The sequence below is a fragment of the Hemicordylus capensis genome, chromosome 1 (genome assembly GCF_027244095.1).
Source record: "Hemicordylus capensis ecotype Gifberg chromosome 1, rHemCap1.1.pri, whole genome shotgun sequence".
Lineage (NCBI taxonomy): Eukaryota > Metazoa > Chordata > Lepidosauria > Squamata > Cordylidae > Hemicordylus > Hemicordylus capensis.
In genome coordinates this window covers 182,823,458-182,849,425 of record NC_069657.1, presented here as the reverse complement: position 1 = coordinate 182,849,425, position 25,968 = coordinate 182,823,458, and the positions used below count along the sequence as shown (strand labels likewise).

The window sequence follows — 25,968 nt, the reverse complement described above, 5'->3', positions numbered from 1 at the left end:
AGTGTGTGCAACATTAGTCTGGATGTCAACCATGTCTATAAACCTTTTTGAATTTTCAAGCTATAACAAACCAACAGGTTCAATATTAGAAAGAGAGAGATAAGTAATAGCATTTGGGGGGGGTCCACATTTTGGAGGGCTCTTGGCAAGTTGCCCTTTGGTGGCCCCTCTCCTGTACTCTCACAGGCCACAGCTTCTCCAGTGCCCCTTTAAACAGGTGGCTAGAAGTCATGGTGACTGTTACTTGGGTAGGTCAGAGTCAACAGTGGGCTTCCTGAGATCCTGGGATCTTGACAGCTGCCCAACCATGCTGAACCATCCCAGATTTTTAGGTAGTTCCAAGGCCACCTCTAAGCTGTGACTGGAGGTAATCCACTATATACAAGAAAGTATCTGTTAGGGAACAATTGGAGCCCAGCTCTAAGAAGAATGATAGTAACTAACTATGAGGAAATGCTACCACAATTGCAATATGCACAAATCCAATTCTTAAAATTGAATCCTAGTATCTACTTAAAGGCAGTTCTGAGTTCACTCACTGGAGTCAGCATCTGGATGCTTTCTGCAAAGTTGCCAATGAATGCCATGATGGTCATTTTCTGCATCAGCCTCTCAATCTTACTGAACTGCATCATGAACCGATCTTCATCTGACAGGTTCTCAAGGGGTTTCCTCTCCCGCTCGTAGAGCCGCAACATTTTCACTTCGTTTTCAGTGGGCAAGAATCTCATCAGGCATTCAACAAAATCTACTGGCAGTGTCTTCAGATCAAATCTATTCAATGCAAAACATTAAAAAGACAAGTGTTTACAGTGGAGAAGAGGCTAAATGTTAACAGACAGAGGAGCTATTTTTAGGAAGGCCAACTAATGTATGATGTTTTGATGCCTTAATATCCTAAATCACTGCATCTTATTAAATCTATAATCAATTCTATGGATGCTTAGAGCTACATCATACTTTATGTCACTATCATACTGGATGCAGGTGTCACCATTTTATATCAGGTTGGCTTTAGCAGGCTGGTCAAATAAGCTTCTCTTGCGCAGGGCATGCTGGAGAGACCCCCGAGCCAGGAGGCTGCTTTTTAGTCTCCCGGTCGGGTGTCTCCTCATCAGCTGCCACACCACGGCAACACACAATTTTTAAAAACGGCTTTGCGGAGTGCTCGCTCCACAAACCTGGTTTAAGGGCAGGGGTAGTTTAACGCGTTACCCACTTAAGAACCACCGGGCTCACAGCTGAACCCGGTGGTTCTCACGATGGGAGAAAATCGGGCTAGCCTCTGCTAGCCTGAATTTCTCCCATCGTGTGAATAGCCTCACTGTAATAGCTGTTGAGCATTTGGAGTTACCAGTACATTTTAATAATAAATTACATACAGACACCACCACCTACATTTCATTTAGCATACTTGGACCAGATCCAAACACTGAGGCTCTACACATGATCCATGCATACAGCCTAACTGAACAGCTGAGCAGAGAACTCAACTACTGGCTCTGTCACGGAGCTGGTAAGGGTGGCGGGGATCAGAGATCAGCCCCCGGAAGTCCAAGAACGCCCCACGCAAATGTGCAGGGCATTCTCGGGATACACCTGAAAGCGGGAGGCTTGTTGGAGCCTCCCAGTCGGGGGGGTCTCGCCATGAGTCTGCGTGGTGCGGAGCCGCTCCATGGTGACTCATTATCGCCAAAATGGCTCCCAATGGTTCTCAAGACCACTTAAAAGCAGGTTGCGCTCCCTTAGCCTGCTTTCCAGCTGTCGTGTGAATAGCCTCACTATCAGAATAGAAATTAACCCTTTCACACTCCCTTAACTACTACTACATTTATCCAAAAAGGTGTGGAAAATGCTTCTAAGCATGAAAGTGTTGCAGGTTTTACATTATTGAGTAAACCACCAGTTAGTTCTATGGTAAAAGAGACCTATTAAATCAGGTTAGCATGATATGCAGCCCAATCCTATGCATGTTTACCCAAAAGTAAATCCCCGAATTCAGAGGGCTTACGTCTAAGTAAATACACATAGGATTAAAGTTTTAAGATGATGAACTGGCAAATGTATACATATGAGCACCACTAATTTATAAGGAATGAAGAACTGACCGCGATCTTCTTCCATTGCAGAAATACTTCTGGCCAGTTAAAAAAATGTATCTGAAACCACATTTTTAAAAAGCCTTTGACTTACGCCTGAATAGCTTTGCATATCTCATCAGCTGTCTTCCCAGCTTTTCTCAAGGTGATAGCAAGATTTTTAGCCCTGTTTGCTTCCAATAGTGTGACTTTGTTTGATCCTTTCTGAGTTATTTGCTTGCTTGAAGAAAGATCAATGGCTGGACCTTGGGCTTTCGTCTTGAATATTTCTTCAAATTCATCCACATTTAAATCCTTTAAAAAAAAGAGAGAGAGAGAAAAAACCATTAACAAAAATATCCCAGCATCAGTATTCCCTCTAACAGGGATTCCGAGATGTTATTGACTACAGCTCCCAGAATCCCCATCTGCAGAGGCTTTTGCTTGGGGATTATGGGCACTGTAGTCAACATCATCTCAGAATCCCTGTTAGAGGGAACACTGCCCAGCATCCACATATTCTGTGCCAGTGATACAAAAAAAAAAGAAAAGAATACTGTGATGATGGATCGTTTTCAGGGCCAGTTGCTAGCCAGTATGGCTCAAAAATTACGTTTAAATATGGAAAATCGTCTTTTGAGCCATTCCACGGCAATCTTTAGGAAATTGGTAGAGATGTTTTTATTAAATACAGAATCATAGAAAACAAGATACTGTATGTACATTTGTCATATATGTATAACATATACAGGTCATGGAATTAATATTTTCTAGAAATAGAATTTGGATTGCTTGGTGCTTTAGATGGAGTTAGTGCTGAGGACACGCAACCCTGATGATTTTACAAGAGTATTTAGGAAGTGTGCGACATTTACTTTGATGTTATTCTTTATTATACAGATCTTTGCTCCATTAAAAAAATGTTCAAATGACTGAAAAAATCTGAAATACAATATTACAATAAAAAGAGTGCAGAGAGATAAACATTAAAACAAACATGCCAGGGGGCTAAAAAAAAAAAACCCAGCAGGAATTAATAAATCTCTCTGTATATGGGCAGTGGAAATCTAGCAAGGAAGGTACATGCCACACTTCACTGGAGAAGGGGTTGCTCAAGCTAGGTGTGGCTCTAGAGAAAGCCCTTTCCCATGTGTAACCAACTGCAATGTAGGTGTCAGAGGGATGTGAAGGAGAGCCTTCACAGAAGATCTTACTGAGCAAGCAGGCTCATAGTCTAAGCCTGGAGTCTTACTGATATCAGTAAACTAATTTTGACAAAATATGTCTGTACATGTTTCAAACAGGGCATATCTCTAAAGGGCACAAGGAATGAAGCAAACCATTCATTCAAAGTAGGAAATACATCTGTCATCTCAGGACATGTCTACTCTATCATTTGTACAGATTGAAAGATCTGCTTGAAAGATCAGTATATTTAGAAAAAAGGAATGCACATTAGCAGATCATTAAGGAAGCAGGAAAAAGACTAACTCAGGAGAGAAGTGAGAAATACATCCTAGTCCAGTTCCAATCTTGTCTTTGTCCTAGAGTCAAGTAAATTTAACAGAATAATAACAGATGTTTATGGAGTGCTGAAACCCTATGAAATGTCTGTCCCAGTATACGACAGCAAATCAAAACCATTCATTTTTAATAACATATAATAACTTTCTGGCAGGCGGGTGGGGGGAATATTTTCACAATGTGTCGGTCTCATACCTCCAAGATCCTTTCATCATCAATTTCATTGAAGACCGTTCCATTGATCTGATTGGGCTTTAGAGCCACCCAGTTAAATACCGGCATGCGGAACTTTGTCTTAATTGGCTTCTTGATTTTCACAGCTTTAAACAAAACAGAGAGTGTAATTACAAATTCCAGAAGAACCAATAAATGTCTGGCATAACTCAGGAGTAATTTCTAATTCTGGGAAATGGCATTTCAACATTGGAGGAGAGCTGGCAAGAACTAAACAGACACTTCATGTCTACAAAGATTGAGTGGACTTGAAAAAGCACAAAGTAGAGGGGAAGACACTGTGATCAGACATAATGTGGAACTATGGTGGTTTATTTAGCTATGGTTCTTTAGGAATCATGGTGTGCTTGAGTCAAACAAACCAGGATCTGAAGCAATAGCTTGAAGTTGGTTTGCAAGCCATTGTTTGTGCTAACTGGGGTTTTGCATTATGTCTATGAGTTCAGACATAGGGCCGTTGCTCCACCTCCAGAGGTGCTGCACCATGGAGATGGGAGTAAACTTATGAATTCATGAAGCTGAGTCCTGAGCAGATGAGAAACAAAAACCAAGACAAGCAGCTCCAAACCACCTTTTGCCTGTTGTATATCAGCTCAAAGTATGGTTTGGATTCTTAACTAGCAGAAACCACAGTTTTGTGTTATGTCTGAAATCAGTCAAAGAGCTGGTCTCCTTAATTCAGTGCATTGTGATGAACATTCACATATGAAAAGAATTTATAAAGATCTGACAAAAAGCAAAATGTTGCTTTGATATAAATGCATCAATTTTTTTCTAGATTTGTCTGGAACACCCAAAATTGTAATCTCTGGGGAAAGTCTATAAAATTGTTTTTGACTTCATTTTGGTCCAGCAGCCAGATACTCTGTTTATCCCTTCATGACTTTGGCCATGCTGATGATCTAGAAATCTAACTGCAACAAAATTAACAGAATTACAATAGTTCTGCACATGCAATGGAGGCAGTTATTCAGAGCTCATTCTGTATGGAAGAACCACCATAAATCTACCCCAAAATCATGATGACTAAATTTTACTGTCTCAGTAAATATCTCGAATGAAGATTTACAGATAGGGATAAGGATTATTGCAACATATTCAGAAGATGTGCAAATTCATGGGCCATCTACATGTATGAAGGCATAGTCCATAAAACATAGTCATGGTTCTGGTATTTCCCTGTGCATGGTGTTTATCTGAATAGTGCTGGGACATGCTGTATGTGAAATATGTACAGCACCTTCCAGGTTTACGAGGGAGAGTTCCACATGATGTATACGATGATCTGGATTACAAACGGGTGATTTGTGCCTTTAATATCATTTCCAGAATTTGCTTAAATCATTATCACATTTGTAGAAAGTGCCACACATTTATTATAATGGCATGTTTGAGTCCATGATCATGCTGAAAGTATCAGTCAGGTTCCAAGTTTGGTACTAAATGAATCATGTAGCACCAGGTTAAGCTTAAGCAAGCATAAATGCTGTTGTGCTACCAGAAGGATGCAGTGCATCATTGCTGTGCTATCACCTCTGTTCCAGGCTAGCTTTTGCACTATCATAGCCACTTGAGCAACCTGTTGTACATGTCCATATATGTGCAAATGGGAATTCCTTGCACAACATGTATTCTTCTGCTACAGGTAGCACAACTCTGCAGAGCACCACAACTGCAAAAAATAAAATTAAAAAATCCTTCCACAACACAAGCACCACTGTGGATGCTACTCATGGTCTTTTGGAGACACGAGAAGAGAAGTCATTATCAAAATATCAGAGGGGCGATTGGAACTTGCAGTACCACACACAGGCAATATGTGTTATACAGTTTAGCACTTCAGAGCCTGCCTGTAAAGACATTCCTGGAACGTTCTCCAATCTTGGCACAATATTTTCTTAGATTGTTAGTTTTGCTGACCCTCTCTTATTATCCTGGTGCACTAAACCTTGGGAAGTAATTCTGAAGGGATACTTTGCTCATTAACCAATGGACAAAAAATAAGCAGGAAAATGTAGGTTAATTACAAAGAAGTTTTTTTGACCCCAAGAGCCATTAGGCTATGCAGTTTTCAGCCAAGGGGGCTGATGGAATGTCCATCAATTGAAATATTCAGCAATTAGTAATTCATTAATTATAAGCATTACTTTGCGCAAAATTCAGGAGATGCACTAAATGACATGCTAGAGGATATTTAAAACCAAAAACATTAATTAAGGCAGAAATCCCATAGTTTTCATAATCTGGTTAATTAATCAACTAGACTGATTAATTCTGTCTGATCTGAAACTGAAATTTAGTGCAGTTCCAATGACCAATGTTTTCTTTAGTACCCTTAAGATACAGAGTCCCACACACCTACCTACAGTGGCATAAAGGCCTACCATAAACAAAGAAAATGCTACCTTCTTGTTTTCAAAATGAACATTCAAAGAATTTCACACAGTCATTGAAAGAACCTCTGCTTCCCATTCCTCCAGTTTTGAAAAAGACTATTTAGCCAGTAAATTGAAATTGAGGCATATGGGTGATAAAGGCAGCATTTCCTGGGCTGAAATTTGTCTAGTGAAGTCCATCTTACAATGGATTATCCCCAAATGTCAGCATTGTTCATATGTGAAGACTTGGGATGGATACATCTCAACAATACTGTATCTGCATCTTCCTTTCCCTATTCTACCATGATGCACCAAATCTTTAGTACAAAGTTTCAAATTAGAATAATTTTAATACCAGATTTCATGAACTTGGCCATTAAAGCAGCAAGGGTGGACAATTTTTGATGTAGCATTCCAGTAATCATTCTGTTGGGCAGATAGCTATGTGAGTGGTCAGCCTGGAATGACGAATTTTGGTGTAATAGCCAGAAGGCCGATGTCATGAGATGATGTCATGACACACTCAAGGATATGAAGTGACTTCAGAATCAAAGTTCACAGTCTTGATTTGCTTACAAGTGCCACCTGCTTGGATGTGAGGCAACACCACCAAAAGGAATGGCAAAAATTGAGCATGTTTCCACCTGAAGACAGCTGCATGGTGATGGGGAAAACTGCATGGTGTGGTTTACAACACCTGATTGTTTCCATTTTATGGAAAAATAACTATTGCACTCTGGAGTAGGACAGCTATGCTTCAACGGGTGCAGCATAAGTGACAACTGAGTAAAGGAAGCTCTGCAGGCACCCCATGGCAAAACAAAAACAAAAACTGGGAGTTCAGGTTCAGCATCCCATTTCCCAAAGTCAGATGCTTCACAAGCAGGGCATGAAGGTAACAGACCCCTGCGCCCCAGCCCTTTCTCTCCTCAAATTTCTCATGCCAGAAAACCACCAAGGGAAATGCTGACACCAACAGCTCTTGCCTCCTTAGCCACTGTAGTGGCTCAGCAGTAAGCATATATGCTATGAAGTGGAAATCCCTGACTAAAATCCCTCTCAACTGTGAAGCCTATGGGTATTCTTAAGAAAGCTGCTCTCTCACAGCCTCAGGCCTCCATCTGTAATGGGGGCTAATAATAATAATAACAACAATAATAATAAATGGCCCACTTTACAGGCTTCTTGTAAGGATTACTGATCTTATGTATATGAAGCACTTTTCACACTTAAGAAAACTCTCTGGCCAACATCTAGATCAGGTATTCTAAACGTTGGGTCTCCAGATGTTACTGGACTTCAACTCCCATAATGTCCAACCAAAGGCCGCTGGGGCTGGGGATTATTTTATTTTATTGATTGATTGATTGATTTGATTTGATTTGACTTGATTTGATTTGTATACTGCCCTTCCAAAATGGCTCAGGATTATGGGAGTTGAAGTCCAGTAATATCTGAGGACCCAACATTGAGAATCACTGATCTAGATAATAACTCTGTGCTGACACAGAGTTTTTCATTGTGCAGATGGGTGATTTTCAGTGAGTCCCCCCTTCCCTCTCCAGTTGTTTTTGCCTCCAGGAACTATGTCCCTGACAGTCTCCCAGTCTGCAGGGACATAGTTTCCAGAAACATATGCAATTGCAGAAGGAAGGGATTTGGCTGAAAATCTCACCCCACATGATGCACTAGTGCATCAGTGCAGGGTTAGTCAGGATTTTGATCAACATATAAATGAAAGCTGAATACCATGCAAGGGTACCATAGCCCAGTAATGTTGCATACACACAAGCTGCACAAATTCAAAAATTGTGCAATGTTACACAAGGGCAAGCTTGTTACTTTCACAATATTTTCATTTGCACAATTTCCATACCTTTGTGCAGTATGTTAGTCACTAAGTACTAATGTATTACTCTTATATATTAACTTGCACACAAAATAAGACCAAGTCTGTCAATAAGGCACAAACTGAGTTTTTAAAACCTTGATGATGAACTGACCCCATGCAGAAGTGAGTTGCTGATACAGGACAGTGCTATTGAGAGATGTGTTTATCTCAGAACATTTGCATAAGATTTAACATTCATGCATTTTACACTCTCAAAATTGAAAGAAAACAATTACTTAGGAATTTTTCCACACTGAACAATGTTTTCTGTAAACTCAAAAGCAGTTCATGCTTTTAGAGAAGACAAAAACAGAGCAATCCAGTTTTTGAAGTGACACACAAATGGATATGGGGACAGGACAGAAAAAGACAACACCAGAAAATCAGGTTAAAACGTCTTAAAATACTTAACAAAAAGGAACCTACAGAAAAGCTTGATTGGCCCGTCTTACAAGGAAGCAGAAGGAATAAAGAAGAAAAAAGGTTAGCTAAAGTTACAACAGTACAGGTAATTCAATCACTTATTAACAGAATGATACCATCTGAGTTGTTCCACTGACTCCTCAACAGGCATCTATCAGGGCTATTAAGGGCTACTTCACACATTAAAATTGTTTCTACACAGAAACAAATCGCCTTGCACTGTGTGATTACATGGCCTGGGCAGCCTCTGTATGGTTAAACACATATTTACCACACCTGCAGTAAAAGGTATTTCCCTATGCAAGATTTTCTCAAGGTAGCACAGCTGCAATGAATAAAGCAGGTGACTACCAAGTGCCTTCTACCAACCTCCAGGCACGCAACCTGATTTCATCTCAGCAGACATCAAATAAAATCTAGCACTCCTTGTCCTTTACTTAGGTAATTTTGCCTAAACAAGAAGATCAGATAGCCCAGTAACTCTGTAGCAGACACTGGTATTCAGAAACTGCACTTCAGACTCCTAAGAGGTTTGTGAGGATGGGATTAAATAAACTTTGCAAACAAAACCATCAAGACCAGTAAGCAGTAAAAAGCAAATCTATGTTTCTGTGGCTACAGAAAAAAATGCTGCATACTTTTAAAGCTTAATGACCCAATTCATCAATTTCTTCCAAATCTGGAAACTCCAGTGGTGCCATGCTGTTCGGTGGGCATATTCTTTTGCCTAGTGCAGCAATTCCACAGGAATAATGGGAATGTCTGTATGGAAAATCTGTGTGTGTACCTCACCACACACCAATCATCATTTTATTGAGGACAGAAGGGACAGATGTTGCAGTTAAAATAGAGTTGACACCAATGTCCACTTACAGGGAGGTCTCACAATTACACCTAATTTTTATCCAGCACAAAATACATAACTGAATGGTGCAAGGAGCCTGCCCATGTTCATGTGAAAAGCATTTCCACATGTGCATGAGGCAGAGGGAGGGGAATAATTCTTCCTTCCAGTGGCTGTTCCTTACACCTCACAAAATGCACTCTAGAAGGTCTTCATGCTGGAAGAGGAAGCTTTGTGGGGAAAATAGGTTGCTTACCTATAACCTTTGATCTTTTAGTGATCTGGTATCATTCACAATGTGGTCACTGCATCTGTGCAATAATTCCTGCAGAAGGATTTCAAGCTCTTCAAAGAACTCTGAGGTCCTGCCCTTCACATGTGGAGCATGCTTGACATCTTCAGCGGCAGAACACTCCCTATCTCAGTTCCTCAATATCTGCTGTGCAGAATGGACTTCATAAAAAAGACAGGTAAGTAGGTTTGTACATCCGAAAGGTGGGGAGGCTGGGCGGGTGTTGTGAATTATACCAGATCAACAAAAGATCAAAGGTTACAGGTGAGCAACCTGTTTATCTTAGTGGTGATCCAGTATCCTTCACAATGTGGGTGATTAGTGAGCTCTCCTAGAAGGAGGTGGACCCAATGATGAGTAGTTACAGTACTTTCTTAAGCAGCACCCGCCCAAAGCTAGTCTCAGCCACAGAACGAATGTCAACGCGTAATGTTTTACAAACGGTAAGCTGGAAGACCAGGTAGCCGTTTTTCAAATCTCAGCAAAGTCAATTCTGGACAGATGAGCAGCAGAGATAGCTACAGCTCTTGTTGAATGGACCTTAAAAGTTGTTTTAAATTGTCTGTTTTAATTTTATGGTTGATTTTAAACTGTTGCTTTGTTTTAACTTTTATGTGTTTTAATTGTTTTATGTTAACCACCCAGAGACGAAAGTTGGGTAGTATATAGGTTTGATGAATAAATAAATAAATAAATAAATAAATTTAAAGCTTACAGAGTCTTTTACGGCGCCATAGCTGGATGGGCAAAGGCTAGTGTTTCTTAATTTAGTTACATTAGGAAACATAGGAAACATAGGAAACTGCCATATACTGTGTCAGACCATTGAGCTCAGTATTGAGTACTATCTAGCTCAGTATTGTCTTCACAGACTAGCAGTGGCTTCTCCAAGGTTGCAGGCAGGAATCTCTCTCAGCCCTATCTTGGAGAAGCCAGGGAAGGAACTTGAAACCTTCTGCTCTTCCCAGAGCGGCTTCATCCCCTGAGGGGAATATCTTGCAGTGATCACACATCAAGTCTCCCATTCATATGCAACCACGGCAGACCCTTCTTAGCTATGGGGACAAGTCATGCTTGCTACCACAAGACCAGCTCTCCTCTCCTAGACCAGCACTCCTCTCCTTACATTACAGGTAAACAAAAATAGACCAGTATCAGAGATATACAAAACGCACAAAGAAACAGAAAGTCTAATGCAAAATCTGACTAAACAAACTTTCCCTAGACTTAACTTCCCAAAGCCAATGCCCAGGCTTCCTTTTTCTTGAAGTCACCCAAACCCTGGTTCAGAATTCAAGCCCATGCAGTTCTATCTTCCAAGAACTGCAGCCATCTTCCTGCAGCCATCCTCCATGGCTGCATGAGTTGCTCTGCACACCCCAGCCTGCTTCTTCTAACAAAGAAACTCTCCATCCTCCCAAGGGCTCTCTTGGTTCAACCCACCTGGTGTGCTGATTGGCTGAGCCCTGGAGTTCACCAGTCTGTCAGTCAGGACAGGGTTTACTTCCGGTTAACTCTTTAGGGGAGGGGTGGCTGATCACTACACAACCTTATTTGGGGGAAAAGACAGTAAAGGGAGCATCAGCCCTTAAGTCGGTTAGTTCGCTAACTCTCCTAGCAGCAGTTATACCAATTAAGAAAGCTGTTGTAAAGGAAACCAATTTAACAAGGACTGAGGATAATGGTTCAAAGGGGGCTCTGTGAGGGTGGAGACAACTACAGACTCCAGAGCTCAACTAGCTTTTTTACCGGAGGGTAGTTAAGCCCCTTCAAAAATCTTTTGCAGTTGGGATGGGAAAATATGGTTTTTTAATCCCAGCCCATGTGGATAGCAGATAGGGCTGACATATGGACCTTGAGGGATGAGTTGGAAAGGCCCATGCATTTCAAGAAGTTTAGATACAGGAGGACTTGGTGTACAGAGGCCTTAGTTGGATCAAACCCCTTAGTCCTAGAACAGTTCACAAATCTCTTCCATTTACAGGTGTAATTACGTCTGGTGGGAGCTTTCCGTTCGTGAAGCAAGATGTCATCTAGAAGTTCAGCTTCCAAGCAATCACGTTCAGCATTCTGAGGCTGTGGAGGAGGATCCAGCCCCCATTCAGGGAGAGGAAGTCGGGGCCCCCGAGACAGCCACAGGAGGAGGGGGAACCACAGCCGTCTTGGCCACCATGGCATGAGTATTATCCACCTTGTTTTGTGCTGTTGAACTCTGCTTAAAACTCTGGATCTGAGAGGGAAGGGTTGGAAGAGGCAGTATAGGTGAGAATTTGAGGGGATTCGGAAGGCATCCTGCCCCCAGGGATCTGGTCCCCATTCCTGCTCTGAAGCAAAAGAGCAGGCATTTCTTGTTGAGGTGCATTATGAAGAGGTCAACTTGGGGAGTCCCCCAGCATAAGAAGAGATTGGACAGCATGTCTGGGTTGATTTCCCATTCATGTTGACGGGAGAGGTTTGAATTTCTGCTGAGTTCATCCGCCAACATGTTTTCAATGTCCTTTATGTGAAGTGCTAAATGGTATATATGATGGTTTATGGACCAATCCCAAAAGCTGAATTAATAGGTTGCAAAGGTATTTAGAGACTGTGCCGTCCTGCCGGTTGATGTACCCAATGGCAATGGTATTGTCCATTTAAGGATACACACCTGGCTCCATTTTATCCTCTCTTGGACTGTATTCCTGCTCAGGATGGGAAGAAAGGAATTCAGAGCTAAGAGAACAGCCAAATGTTCTAGAAAATGTATGTGGAGGGACGACTGCAGAAGATTCCAGAGGCCTTGTGCATGAAGCCCTCTGCACAATGAGTGCCCCACCGAATCTGTAGCCACGGTTACCACTGGGGTGGGTGGATAAAAGGGCATGCCCATCATAAGGCTTTGAGATAGAGTCCACCAGGTGAGGGAGTCTAACACTGTTTGTGGTAGTAGGAGTTGCATTTGTTGGCTGTCTACATTGGGTTTGAACTTGGAGAGGAAGAGCCTCATGCATCCTCTGGAGTAGTGAACAGTTATTGTTCAGGATGCCATGAGACCCAAGAAGCGTTAGATGGTTTGTGCCTCTGGACAGGGTTGGACCTGAAGGTTTGGATCAGATGTAAGATTGAGAGTCTCCTGTCTTCTGGTAGGAAGGCCCTCCTATGCATGATAGGGATCTCTGTGAAACTAGAACAGACGTTTCCAATTCACTTCCACACCAAGGTTTTCCAGAAGGATGAGTACAGTGGATGTGAGTGGTGAGTAAGGATTTGTTCAGAAAGGAGATCAGCCAATCGTCGAGAAATGTGTAGATTGATATGCCCTCTGTTTTTAGATTGGCAATAATAGTGCCCGCACATTTTGTGAAGATATGAGGAGCTGTGGAGAGACCAAAAGGGAGGACTGTATATTGGACAATTAGATCCCCACAGTGAACCGTATGAATTTCCTGTGTGGTGGTCAGTTGCTCGGATGGAAATAGGCATATTTGAGGTCTAGCATGGCAAGTCACTCTTCTTCCAGCAAGAGAGGGAGGAGTTGTTGAAGAGTGAGCATACGGAACTTCATTTTGTGGATGAAACCACTGAGGGAGCATAGATCTAGTACAAGACAGAGGCCACCATCACTTTTTGGTAGCAGGAAGTAGCTAGAATAAAACCCTACCAATTGGTGCTTCTGTGAGACAAGTTCTATTGCCACTCTTGACAATAGTTCCTGAGATTATGTTAGTAAGGCAGGAGTTGGGGTGTGTGCTTTATTCCTAGGAATGGGGGAGTTGTATGGAACTCCATGGCGTAGCCAGTAGAGAAGATAGCCAGTAGAGAAGCACCCGAGCGTTGGATGTGATGATGTCAGGTAAAAAGGAATGGGGTGAGCTTGATGGGATGTCATAGCTGATGCAACCAAACCACAGACAGGATCCTTAACATTAGGGACTGGAGACATCTGCTCTAGGCCAAGGAACTTAGCCAGTTCAGCAACCTGAATTCAGTATAATTAGTTTATTTGGTTAGAGGGTTCGATGGACTGTCTGTGATGTTGTCATCAGGGGAGGCATCTGATGGATTTTCAGTCTGTGCAGACTCATTATCAGAGTCTGAAGTAGAAGTGTATTCATCGTATGAGTTTGGTTTTGATTCCAGAGCAATAACTGAAGAAGGAATTTGTTTAAGAGGAGAAGGCGGATGGGCCGGTTCAATGGGTCATGGAAGGCTGCAGAAGAGGAGGGTGTGGCACTGGAGGAGGGTCCAAGAGATATTTGAAGGAGGGGTCCCCAGAGGCAGTTGGCCGCGAGAGGTAGAGGTGGATTTCATCTTTTTAAATTTCCAAAGTCTGAATTCCTTGCAATCATATGGAAGAGATGGGGAAGGTATGTAAGATGGGTCCTTAAACCTCCTCAACCTTCTAATGTAATCTGGGTCCAGGGCCCCAGGGGAGCTCCAGTAGTCCAGCCATCTCCTGTAAGGAGAGTAGACAGAGAGTGAAAAGTGAAGCCTCTCTTTCCAAGGGTTAGCAGAAAAGTTAGATGGAGAGCAAAGCAGATTTGCTCTGACCAGGGATGCAGAGGGAATCTTAGGAATTTCTAAAGAACCTGAGCTAGCCTCATCATCAACGTCTAAGCTTTGGAGGGAGAACCCGTTGAAGATAGATCCAGAAGGCATTGTAACTGGAGAAGCCAGCATGGACTCAATGTCCTGAAATAGAGGAAACTCTTTCAATATCAATGGAGTCAATGGTGGGATCCAAAGACAGGTGTCGATGGAGCAGCTGTAGGAGCGGGTGGGTCCTTGGGTGGAGCATGCTCAGTAGAGAAGGGTAGTTGCATCAAAATCAATAACACTGGGAAGGCAGATGCTGTTGGGCTTGATATTGATGTCAAAGGCAATGTCAAAGGCGGCGCTGTTGAAGCCACTTCGATGAGCTCCGGCAAAAAGAAAGATGAATGAGAGCAGATGGTTTGAACAGCTGATTTGGACAGCGTTAAAAAACCCACTGGTATCTACGATACTGATGATGAATGACAAGCTAGTGTCAATGGTTGGAGGCTCAACATTGAAGTTGATGGTCGTGACAACATCGGTGATGTTGGGCAAATTGCAAGTGAGGCAGACAGTAAATGGGCTTTCACAGTCTGACAAACAGGTCCAAGAGAGGTGTATGAGGCCGGGGCTGTTGATGTCGGCGTCAAAGAAAGTTTCTGATGTTTGGATTGAGATGAAGAATCCTCCTCTTGATGTTTGTGTTTCTTATGTCTAGGTACATCCTTGGAGACGGTCTCCTTGAAGGAGGTTTGAACAGCAGACAGGGAGGCCCCAAAGTCAAGTCCAATTTTGACAGTGCCGATGTCGATGGCATTGGCCACAACAGGGAACAAAGCATTGGAGTCAATGGACATAGAATCAATTTGTAAAGAGCCACCCTCAGTCATGATTCTATGCTTTTCCGAGTTTGTTTGGAAAAGGAGAGGAAAAATTTACATGTACATATATTGTGGTCTTCTCCAAGACAAAGTTCATGTTTTTTTGAAAGGAAAGGATCCCATGGCAAGAAGAGCACCACTTGAAGGTCTTTTTAGAATCCATTAGAAACAAAACCAAAATGCTATGCAAAGAGTAGTCAGAAACAATCTGGAGTGTCAAGATAACCAATAAAGCAAACCATAAACTTTTTTTTCTTTCAGGAACCACGATGAAGATCAAATCCTGAGGGAAGTGTTTACAACAGTGGTCAAGACGGAACCGAGATAGGGAACACCCTGCTGTCCAAGATACTGCACACACTCCGCAGCCGAAGGGTGGAGACTCAGAGCACTTTGAGGAGCTTAAAATCCTTCTGCAGGGAACACTGCACAGGCGCAAAGCCCACGTTGTGAAGGATATCAGATCACCACTAAGATCAATTAATTGCTAATTGGATCCCAGTCTTTGCATTCAGATGTTTGGATGCTTCAGTGGGTCAAAAATTCCAAGGGTAACATTAGTCATGGATTACATTAGCCATGGCTAAATCCCATTCAAATTAATGGGACATATTAGTCATGACTAACATGTGTCATCGATTTTAACAGTGTTCAGTCACAAGCAACTCATCTGGATGCTCTGGATCCCCAGAGTTTTGATACTTGAAAAAAATATACACCAGATTTGTTACTTTATGGAAGGGTCTACACAAGTTTGGTTAGCTTACTAACCAGGTGTTATTTGTAGTTAATACCCAACAATCCCTGCCTTATTCCTGCCTGGCATGTGCAGAGGGAACGAGCGAGTGAGTGGATCTTCTCTTATTTGCATTGGGGTATGCAGTTTCCATTACTCAGAGGAAACTTCTGTTTCTTACCTTTTCCAGACTACACAGCAAGGAGGCTATCCATGTGCTCCTACTTGTAAAAGGACCAGGTCACTGACCCCTGGCAACCTGAGAAGTGGAGTTGCAAACTCCTGACTTTATGGTCAGTGCTTTGCCCAATGGGTTACTGGTTCACTGCACGATTTATTTCCAAATTTATTAATCTGAATGTGTTTATACAGTTAATAAAAAAGTAATTCTGTAATCATACCCACAGTTTTCTTTCACTGTGTGGCAAAGCATCAATCAGTTATTGGCAGACAGCCATCTTAAATGAAGTATTGCATAGCAACTAAACTACTGGAGACCATAACACAGAGCTGGTCTTCTAGTAGCAAGCATGAATGGTCCGCTTTGCTAAGCAGGGTCCACGTGTTTCAAGGCAGTGCTCTTCTCATCCACCCAAGAATTGCCTCTGAAGAAGAGCACTGCCTTGAATCGTACAAGGCAACACTGAACCAATTTTATAAAAGTGTATTCATAAAAACATATTTAGCAAACCTATCAGCACCTTGGGAGTTCTTCCCCCCTTTTTTGCCCTGTACAACTTCAGCCCTTCTGCAGATGCTAGACTACAACTCCCATTATACCTCACTATTGGCCACTATGCTAGGGATGATGGAAACTGTAGTCCAAAAACAGCTGGAGGGCTGAAGGTGTGCAGCCATAGAGTATGGCACCACTCTCATGTTTGTACTTCACATTAATCTAACAAGAACATACCTTTCTTTTAGTACAAAAATAAAAGTGTCAGCTATAAACAATGAACTTTGAATATGGGCAAAAAATACATCACATTCAGCTGTTTTGAATTTTGCTTCATATATTCACTTGAATAATTCTATCATTTTTTAGAAAGACACTGAACATGGACTCATCCCCAAGTCCAAATTCAGGCCTGTGATGAGGTTTCCAACCATGCCTAAAACAGGCACCAGCACTGAGGAGCTGTGGAGGGCCTTTTCTCATTAAGGAGCTTTGCACGGGGGGCTGAATAGATTTTAATGGTCAAGTCTGAATCATGATTCATATTCCTCCAAATCACACTCGACTCAAAGGAAACGGTATTAATTAAAGAAATACAATAGACAGAGAACGAGAAGGCTGACTGAGCACCAGATTTACAGGGAGGACTGTGACTAATGACAAAATCAAGCCAAGAACTGCAGATTGGAAAAAATGGAAGCGGCTGAATGGAGCCACACAGACATTGAGATACCATTTCAGAATCTGAAACTGAGTCTCTTCCCTGCCAAGTTCACATACACTGTCAGAGGATGTACGAGCAAGGATGTTGGATGAAATTCAGGAAGAGAAAGGTGAAAGGAAGCACTTTCCAGAGAGCCTTGGATCTGGCCAGCTGAAGACAGAATGATGCCAAATAAATGTCCCAGTGGCACAGAGGCTTTAAACCCAAATGCTGTTGTTTTTTGTTTGTTTGTTACTTTGTTTTCAAATAAAAATGAGACAGAATGTCTAAACCAGACATCCATGGTTGGTTTGTTAGTTGGTTTAAAATATCCTATTCCATTACAAACTTTGCCTTTCAAAATGACACCTAACAACATTTGTGCAGACTTAGAACAGAAGCATAAGAATTAGTCATTTGTTTTAAAATGTAATTAGGAAAGGCTGCCCAGGATCTCTATATCTAGATTTATGGCATTCTTTCACAGCATTTTCTGTACAATACCAATTCGTATTCACTTGTTTGCTGGCAGTCTGATGGCTTTCAACCATAAAGTTGGTCTGATGTACTGCTGGGCCCCAATGCCCCATTTTGGATGTGTTGGGCCATTTGGTGTGAATGAACAAATTTCAAAGGCTGAGAATCAGAGATATGAGGTGATTTGTTTTTCCCCACAGAAGGGGCAATTTTCACCAGTCTTCACTTCACTCTGAAGTCTGTGTGTCACCAAATTTGTCCCTGATAAAATAAAGTAAGGGAATTTTTTTCAGGAAAAAAACCCTTCATTTTTCCAGTGGAAATCTTTCCATTTCTGAAATTTCATCATCTGATCTGGACTAGTATTTCTCACATGCAGCAGTGTGGGTTCCAGACTATCACTGCACTGCCACTTAATCAGGGGAAGGGTGACTTTCACCAATCCTCCCTTCCATATAATGTCCATTGTATATCATCAAAATATTTCCCTGAAGGTTGCACAACTCTCAGGGACATATTTTGGTGATACACAGTAGATTTCAGAGGGAAGGGACAGCCTGGAGAAAATCGCCCCTCAGCCCACTCAAGTAACAGTGCAGCGGTAGTCTGGAACTTGCACTAGGGATGTGCCAAAACATGATTTGGCATCCGAATCGCAGCACAATCCCTTTAAAACAGAGGGCTTCCACAGTCTCTTTAATGTGGAGAAGACAAGGTCCGTCCCTGCTCCTCCTCCACTCACTGCCATTGCTGTACTCGGGGCACTCACCCAAGCTATCAGTGCATTCCAGCACTCTGCCCCAGCTGCCACTGCTCGGCGATGGCATGCACATGGTTACTGACTATGCAAATGGCTGCCGCACATGCACGGAGGCCATGTGCGTGACGGCGCCAGGTGATGGCAGCTGGGAAAGAGAACTGCCAGCACGCACTGATATCTGGAGGGAAGCACCGCAAGTACAACAATGGCAGTGAGTGGAGGAGAAGCAGGGATGGAACTGCTCTCCTCCATGTTAAAGGGGCTGTGGAAGCCCTCAGTTTTAAAGGAACTGTGCTGTGATTCAGATGCCAAATCGCATTTCAAGTACATCCCTAACTTGCACTTCTGCATGTGCGAAATGCTAGTCTGGATGTCCAGCATTGTTTCATAAAATGCATTACTAAAATTCAGGGCTAGTCTAAATGATGATCTCTGACTAGAAATGACTCTCCAGGGTTACAGACTAGGGCTTTTCCTAGGCCTCCCTGGGCATGCAAGGGATTCAGCTTTCTGCACAAAAAGCATGTGCTCTACAAGTGAGCTACAGTCCCTCCAAAGTTCGCTATTCCACCTCTCCTCAGCCCATCAATATAAGAAGCTTCCATTAATTTTTGATAGAGCTTCAGGTCTGCAAGAAATACCATCTGAGACAGGCAAAGCACAGCTTCTTTACAATATAATGATTCTTATAAAAACAGACAAAGCTAGTGAAACGTCAATTAAGTTCAGTCAAATTTATGAATTCTGAAGTCACGCCTGGAATGTTGGCAGGGTAGTTCTTTTGAAATCATTAGTGAGGTAATTATTCGGAATAGAAAGTCTGAAACTTTGTAATACAGAAGCTTAGTAATGCAATAAAAAAATGTTTGAGCCCCCTGGACTTTACAGCAGCACATGCAACCACCTGTTTCCAATCCTGGTGGACAGGAAATGACATAAGCCTTCCCTCCTGCCTGGCAGATAGACTTCTGAGGCCTAAACTACTCACAGTGTTCAGTCAAGTATAGTTTTTCCATGGATGTTTCCTATCTCTCTTTCTTTGGCCAAATGCTGCTATTGAAGGTGCAACCTGGGGCATAAGATGAGGGTATAGGTTGGGGATGTGTGTGTGTGTGTGTGTGTGTGTGTGTGTGTGTGTGTGTGTGTGTGTTGTGGGGGCTTCTGCTAAAACCCACCCAACTGTTATTTTCTCCCCTGGAAAAAACAGCTTGGAGCAAGAAAGCTTTAACACTCAATCAAGATGCATGTTACAGTGAAGATTCAAAATCTGACAAATGTCAGATGTCAAAATCGAGTATCTCAGGCAGATTTTGTGCGTGTCTGAATAATGGTGAATGTTGACCCACTGAAATGTGATTGGTATTCACCAGTGTTTGTCCAAGAACTGCAAAAGTGCACACTTGTTTTAAGACACTCGCAAAATTCATCGCGGATTCTGGAATTCACATTTGAATTCTCCAAATTTTGGATAATGAAAAAATATACAAACAGAGACAGACTGCAGCCCTTGCACACATTATGTTCAACGTATGTACAATCTGCATACAGTGTATGCACATACGGTTCTTCACACCTTATACTGAACACACGTGCAGCTAGATACTTCCTGTCTGCATCCTGCATTTCAGGAGACCTTTACTCACCTTCACTTTTGAAAAGAATGCATGTTCAGTCATTCACACCAAAACATATACATATGTACAGACACGTATACCAATACTTTCCATAGTAAACACTTACACATTTCTTAGAGAGATGGGCTTCATTTTGAGAACCCAGAACACAGAGAATTAGCACCCCTAAAAGCGCATAGGGCATCTAACATTTTCTTATCACTGTTGTGATCACATGAAACAATGATAATCAAGCGTATAAAGTCTCCGTTTAATAGCATTAAAAAATTGGCTCCAAGCATTTTCTTACCAGCTGAAACCCTAAAAGCTATTCATGGGGGGAGGGGGTGCACAGGGCGGGGGGGAGTATCTTCCATTTCAAACCTTGCATTGCCTCCATAAGGCAGTGGCTTCAACCTCTATCCCTTCTAGGAGATGTAAGAAAACAAGACATATATTAAGTGCCAGAAAGTGGTTTCCCCCCCTTCCTTTTCAAACTGTGCTTAATGGTAACAGATCAGCACACCTTACTGCTGCCATGTCGTCTACTTTAAAACGGCTACTGCTGCTGCTAAGATTTTGTAGTACTAGGACACTGTGATTCTGAAGTATTGAAAAAGGACAGTGCTTCATATACTTTTGGAAATATCCCTTCTGACTTATTCTTCTTGACCAACGGATTCTACATTCTTTCATTGTCTACAGAGTTTGCATAGCAATCCAGTGAGGCTGGTTCTTTCTTACCTGCTAATCCTGAGTTAAAAACTACTGTGGGGGAAGCTGTTCCTGGAAGAGGAGGTGCTGATGGTGGGGGAGGGGGTGGCACTGGAGGAGTTGGTACTGGTTCTGCAGCTGGGCCAGGAAGAGGAGGCGGTGGGGGTGGCGGTGGGGGTGGGGGTGGAGGGGGAGGAGGCGCTGGTGCTGCCACAGGTCCATTTTGCACTGTGAAATGAAGAGACAAATTGCATTTGAATGTATCCACGAAGACAGGACTCTTGCCTAACAATCACAGAGGTTTTCTTTCTTTGTAGAAGAGAACACTGGCAAGAGTGTGTGGTTGACCCAATGTGGGAAATCTGAATGGTCAGCTATGCTACATGTTATGTCCACAGAGTGGAGAAGTTGCCACACAGTTGATATTTTAGCCAGCTTGCTCATGGCTGGTGTAACGTGGAGAGCAGAACTAAGTCAAAAGCTGGTGAGTTTTCATTGAGTTCTTCCTCCCCGCCCCCTTCCTGCCTCTTACCAAGACTGAGGAGGGAACGAGAAGTGTGAGAGCATTAGAGTGAAGAAGAAACAGCAAGTTCAAAACAAACAGTCTGGGGCCTGCATTTACGAGTCAGTTTCTCTGAAGGCAAGACAGAGGAAGCATGAGGTGGAACTCTGTTTTTAGCTAAGTGCATGTTAACTCTCTGAGGATAGGAGAGTTTCTTCAGTTACTGTATTTGGCACTTGCTATTCATTCTCAAGACATGTGCGTGTGCTGCACCTTGCTTCATCCTGTTACAGTTTGGCTCTCAGTGTTTATCACAGATTTTTAATTGGACATCCATACCCTAGCATAAGGCACTTAAACACTCTAGTGGACATGAAGAAGTCATTAAGATTTGTACGACCTATGGATCTGGCCTATAATTTATCTATAAGAGATGGGGGATGGGAATTGAGTGAAAAGGTCAATAACAGCAAATATAGTTAGCTAAGCTTCTCAGGGCAGCAATATCTTATTTTATTTTTTGCTTATGTGCATAATTAATTAATTAATTATAATAGAATAAGAAGAAAATGTTACATGATGCGTACTGTACAAACCAGAGCAAGCTAGCCACATGCAATAACCTTCAATTTATTTACTTGGAGAAAGGCCTTGGTGGTTTCAAGGGAATTTACTTATAAGTAAATAAGGTCATTCTCATGACCAAACTGGCTGGGGCTGGGAAGAGCTGGGGGGTGGGGGGAGACAGAACCAACCTACCTACCCCCACATGATCCGAGCCCAAAGAGGGCTCCGCTGCTCACATGCTCAGATGAGAGATGTGGTGGCGACCAGCCAGGCAAGTGAGAGGTGGGGGGAAGACAGCTCGGCTGCCACATACCCCACCATGCACCCCATGAGCAGTGTGGTACATTGGAATATTTCCTTGCTTCCGGGTCATTTTTTCTCCTGGCCACTATGGCCAAGAGCACATGTCTTCCTACCTCATGTCCTCCTACCTTTAAAACCAGAATCAGCTGTGGTGGTGCAACGGGAAAGCAGCTTGCCTAGAGAGCAAGAGGCTGTTAGTTCGAATCCCCACCAGTTTGCTTCCCAGACTGTGCCTAGTAAATATATATATTTTAGTCACCTATATTGGACAGCAGCAATATAGGAAGGTGCTGGAGGCAGATGCTCACTTCAGTAACAACGGCAAAGGCATCATCTCACACTGCGCGGGAGGAAGGCAATGGTAAACTACTCCTGTATTCTACCAAGAAAACCACATGGCTCTGTGGTCGTCAGGTGTCGACACCAACTCGATGGCACAATCTTTCCTTTCCTTAAAACCAGGACTACCCAGGGGTGGAGTGCCAGGATCAGGAATGATCCCAGTACTACACATGAACAGCCCTGCCTGGGGTAGCCCTGTTCTACTGGTCATGCAAAATCCTTCCTTTGAACCCGAGTTCAAATCCCCATTCCACCATGAAACTCACTGGGTGACTCTGGGCCAGTTATGTATCTCTGAGCCTAACCTACCTCACAGGGTTGTTGTGAGGATAAAAATAAGCATGTACACCGCTCTGAGCTCCTCGGATGAAGAGCAGGATATAAATGTAAATAAATAAATGAATGAATGAATGAATAAATAAATAAAATAACATGCATTACTATGCACTTAAGTCCCATAATTCCAGTGGTGGCACTACAATTGGCACTAAAACACTGGTTCTCATGTCATGGTCTGCAAGAGTGTGCCCAGCTAGTCAACTGAAGTTAATCCCTTTAACTACAATCACATGGATCATGAGAACATGTCTTTAATATGACAAGCTGAATGAACTAAGTTTCAATACCTTAAACAGCATGAATAGCTACCAATCTATAATTGATGATGTCACATTTTTCACCTGCTTCTGATTCTGTTGCTGATGGTGGCAAGGGTGGTGGTGGAGGTGGCAATGGAACTGAAGGGGTAGTGCCAGAAACCGATCCTGCACATGTGCCAGTGGCAGCCTCTGACCCTGAGGACAATGTGCCAGAAGCCACCCCAACAGGAAGAATGTTGATATCACCATCTCCTTTCTTCTGAATTTTAATAGACCCTTGCTTCTCCAGTTCTTGGATTTTTTTCTCTAGTGTTGACTGCCGCTGGATGGCTTCCTCTTTTTCTTTGACCATTTTTCTCAGCGTGTGAACCTGTGTATTTGCATCTTTGTAAATTTCCTGTAAAGAAAATTTACACGGGCTAAGAACTGATTTGCATTCAAATGACAGAATAGAACTCAAAGGAGAGGACCCGTATAACACAGGATACTTGTTCTCTTCTTGTTATTGTCTAGAAATGCATTTTGATGCTCACTTTTTCTTCTTTCCAAAATGGCTTGCTTGTCATTTTCTCCACTTTCTAATACTAATAATAATACTGTGCTCTATAAAAAGTACATCAGTTATGGCCACTAAAGAAGCATTATGCTGGGGTCCTGAAAGGGTTGATAGAATAATGATGGTTACATTCACCCCAAGACATTGTGTATGACACATTAGTTCAACATCACATTCTCTTTTAGATATCCTGGATGAGATTGCCTGACTTTTGATTAAAAATCTGCCACTTCAGAGTTCTGATGGAAAATATCTGACATTCTTCCCCTTTCCTGTTCCATTTGGTATGCCTAAGAGAATTGGCGCTGCTAACAATTTAGAAGCATCAATGCAGTGTCTGAAGTTGACCTAAATTTGCTTAAATCAACCACTTGTGGATCCAGTAAAGAATATATTACACAGAAAATGCATGATATATAGATGATTGAGGCCAAAATACAAAGAGCCCCCTGGTCTTACCCAAGCCTTTCTGTGCACACCCGAACATCCCTAATGCCCTATTCTCACTGCAGCTTCTTGTAGGGATGGGCAAACCGGCTTGAGTTCCAGCCAGTCCAACATCAAACTTGGCTGATTCGAAGGCTTACCCCCGGCTCGCCCTCGCGCCAAACTAGACCCAGTTTGGGCTCGAACTCGGTCATGACCCGCCCATGCAGATGCCGCCACCAGCACAAAGAGGCCCAGAGTGAGCCAAACATGGACTAAAACAGCCCAACCTGGAGACCAGGGGGAGGCTGGCGGGGGAAGGGGAAATTGGTGGAGATTCCCCCCATAGCCATGGCAGCACCACCCGGAGGCAATGAGTTGTTAAAAAAAATGTTTTTGTTTTGTTAGAATCCCGGACCAGCTTGAATTTGAGTCGAACCAGGGGGTATGTTCAGGTGGGCGAAACCGAACATGCCTGGTTCAGACTCTAACTGAACCGGGCATACTGGTTTCATGCGCACACATAGCTTCCTGTGCTGCATCACAGGTTGCTAGGTGAAAGGAGACAACTTATTAGCAAGCATAGAAAGCTGCCATCAGAACGGAAAATTACAGCAACTCAAATGTATGAATAGAAGATCTTCACACTGCCCCTTTGAAGGTCAACAAACATATAAAAAGATATAGATGAACATCATTCTATTCACTCAGATAGGAGTGAAGGTTTTTAGAGTGTTGCCTGTCCAGTTTGTACATATTGAAATTAATTACATAGTTCTGGTAGTCTGTTAATAAATCGACTTACAGTCAACCATAGCTGATCATCTGCTGAAGACTTCTTACCCGAACTACAATACACTTACCCGAACCACATCCAGTTCTTTGTTTCTCTGCATGAGTTGCTTTTCCAGTTCAACAATCTTTGCCATGGCTTCATTCTCTGTGTCCTGAAGTTTTTCTGATAACTGTACATTTCAGAAAGGTGTCAATTTGTGAGAGATTTCACAAGTAAAAAAACCCCCCATAAGATTTAAATATACATGAAAAGCTGGTGTCTGCTTCTCTATTGACACTGGATTGAAACTTGACATAGCCAACATGAACTATCCTTGGACAATACTGAAGTCCAAAAAATTGACTGTGTGGGTTTCAAAACAAGCATACAGCAGAAACAGGGCACTTCCTTGATGGGCAAAACCAGGTTGCTTACCTGTAAGCAAGGTGATCCCGGATAATTCACAACATGAGTAATGCGCCTATGCAGTAGCCCCATAGAAGGATTTCATAACTCCTATAGGTGTCAACTGATTTGGATAGTACATCTTTAATCTTAGACTTCAGTGTTTCAGAGGTTTTCCCATATGGAGTAATGATATTTTGCCATACAGGCTATGTAATTAGCAATCTTGTTGGAGATGTCAAATAGAACCTGCGCCCCATAGAGTCAAGTTTTCTCCTTTCCTTTTCTACCGGGGCTGAATGTTTTCTCCCAGATTTGCCACTCAAGACAGTCTACTACAAGTGAGTTTGGAGGAGAGTGCTTGAAGAGAAAAGGCCAATCTCCCTCTTCTACCCTATAAAAATTCTTAAGATGCTTAGAAATCAAGATTGAAGATGAGGGTGCATCCCAGGAAGATTTGGAAGAATTAGCAAGAACTGGCAGCATTGCCAAACTTGTGCAGCAGAGCTAGTTGACATGAAGTCATGAACCTGATCCTTGACTTCTGGGGCTGAGGTTTTTAATTCCAAGCCCAAGACTCTTGCCATTTCAGCCACCTGAATATGGTATGACTTGATTTCTTCTATTGGGGAGTTAGAAGGCTGGTTTGGGACTTTTTCGTCTGGCAAAGAGGTGGATGGATTTTCCGTTTGGACAGAGCACTCTTCTGAATCAGAAAGTGAGGTGTACTCATTGTCTGATTTATCTTTTTCAA

At 42.5% G+C, this 25,968-nt stretch overlaps 1 protein-coding gene across 12 annotated transcripts in view; it reads right to left on the bottom strand.

The window, feature by feature from the left end:
• Positions 1-25,968, bottom strand: part of FMNL2 (formin like 2) — a 386,434-nt gene that overhangs the window by 36,292 nt on the left and 324,174 nt on the right. For 7 of the 12 annotated variants that reach the window (XM_053258713.1, XM_053258712.1, XM_053258711.1 and 4 more), the window contains 7 exons: positions 24,898-24,999; positions 23,134-23,449; positions 20,770-20,967; positions 8,532-8,552; positions 3,798-3,922; positions 2,194-2,393; positions 540-774 (listed from right to left, as the gene is read on the bottom strand). In XM_053258713.1, coding sequence (XP_053114688.1) covers positions 540-774; positions 2,194-2,393; positions 3,798-3,922; positions 8,532-8,552; positions 20,770-20,967; positions 23,134-23,449; positions 24,898-24,999 — 1,197 coding nt within the window. The remainder of the gene's footprint in view (positions 1-539; positions 775-2,193; positions 2,394-3,797; positions 3,923-8,531; positions 8,553-20,769; positions 20,968-23,133; positions 23,450-24,897; positions 25,000-25,968) is intronic. The other 5 variants (XM_053258717.1, XM_053258714.1, XM_053258721.1 and 2 more) reach the window with 1 other exon arrangement.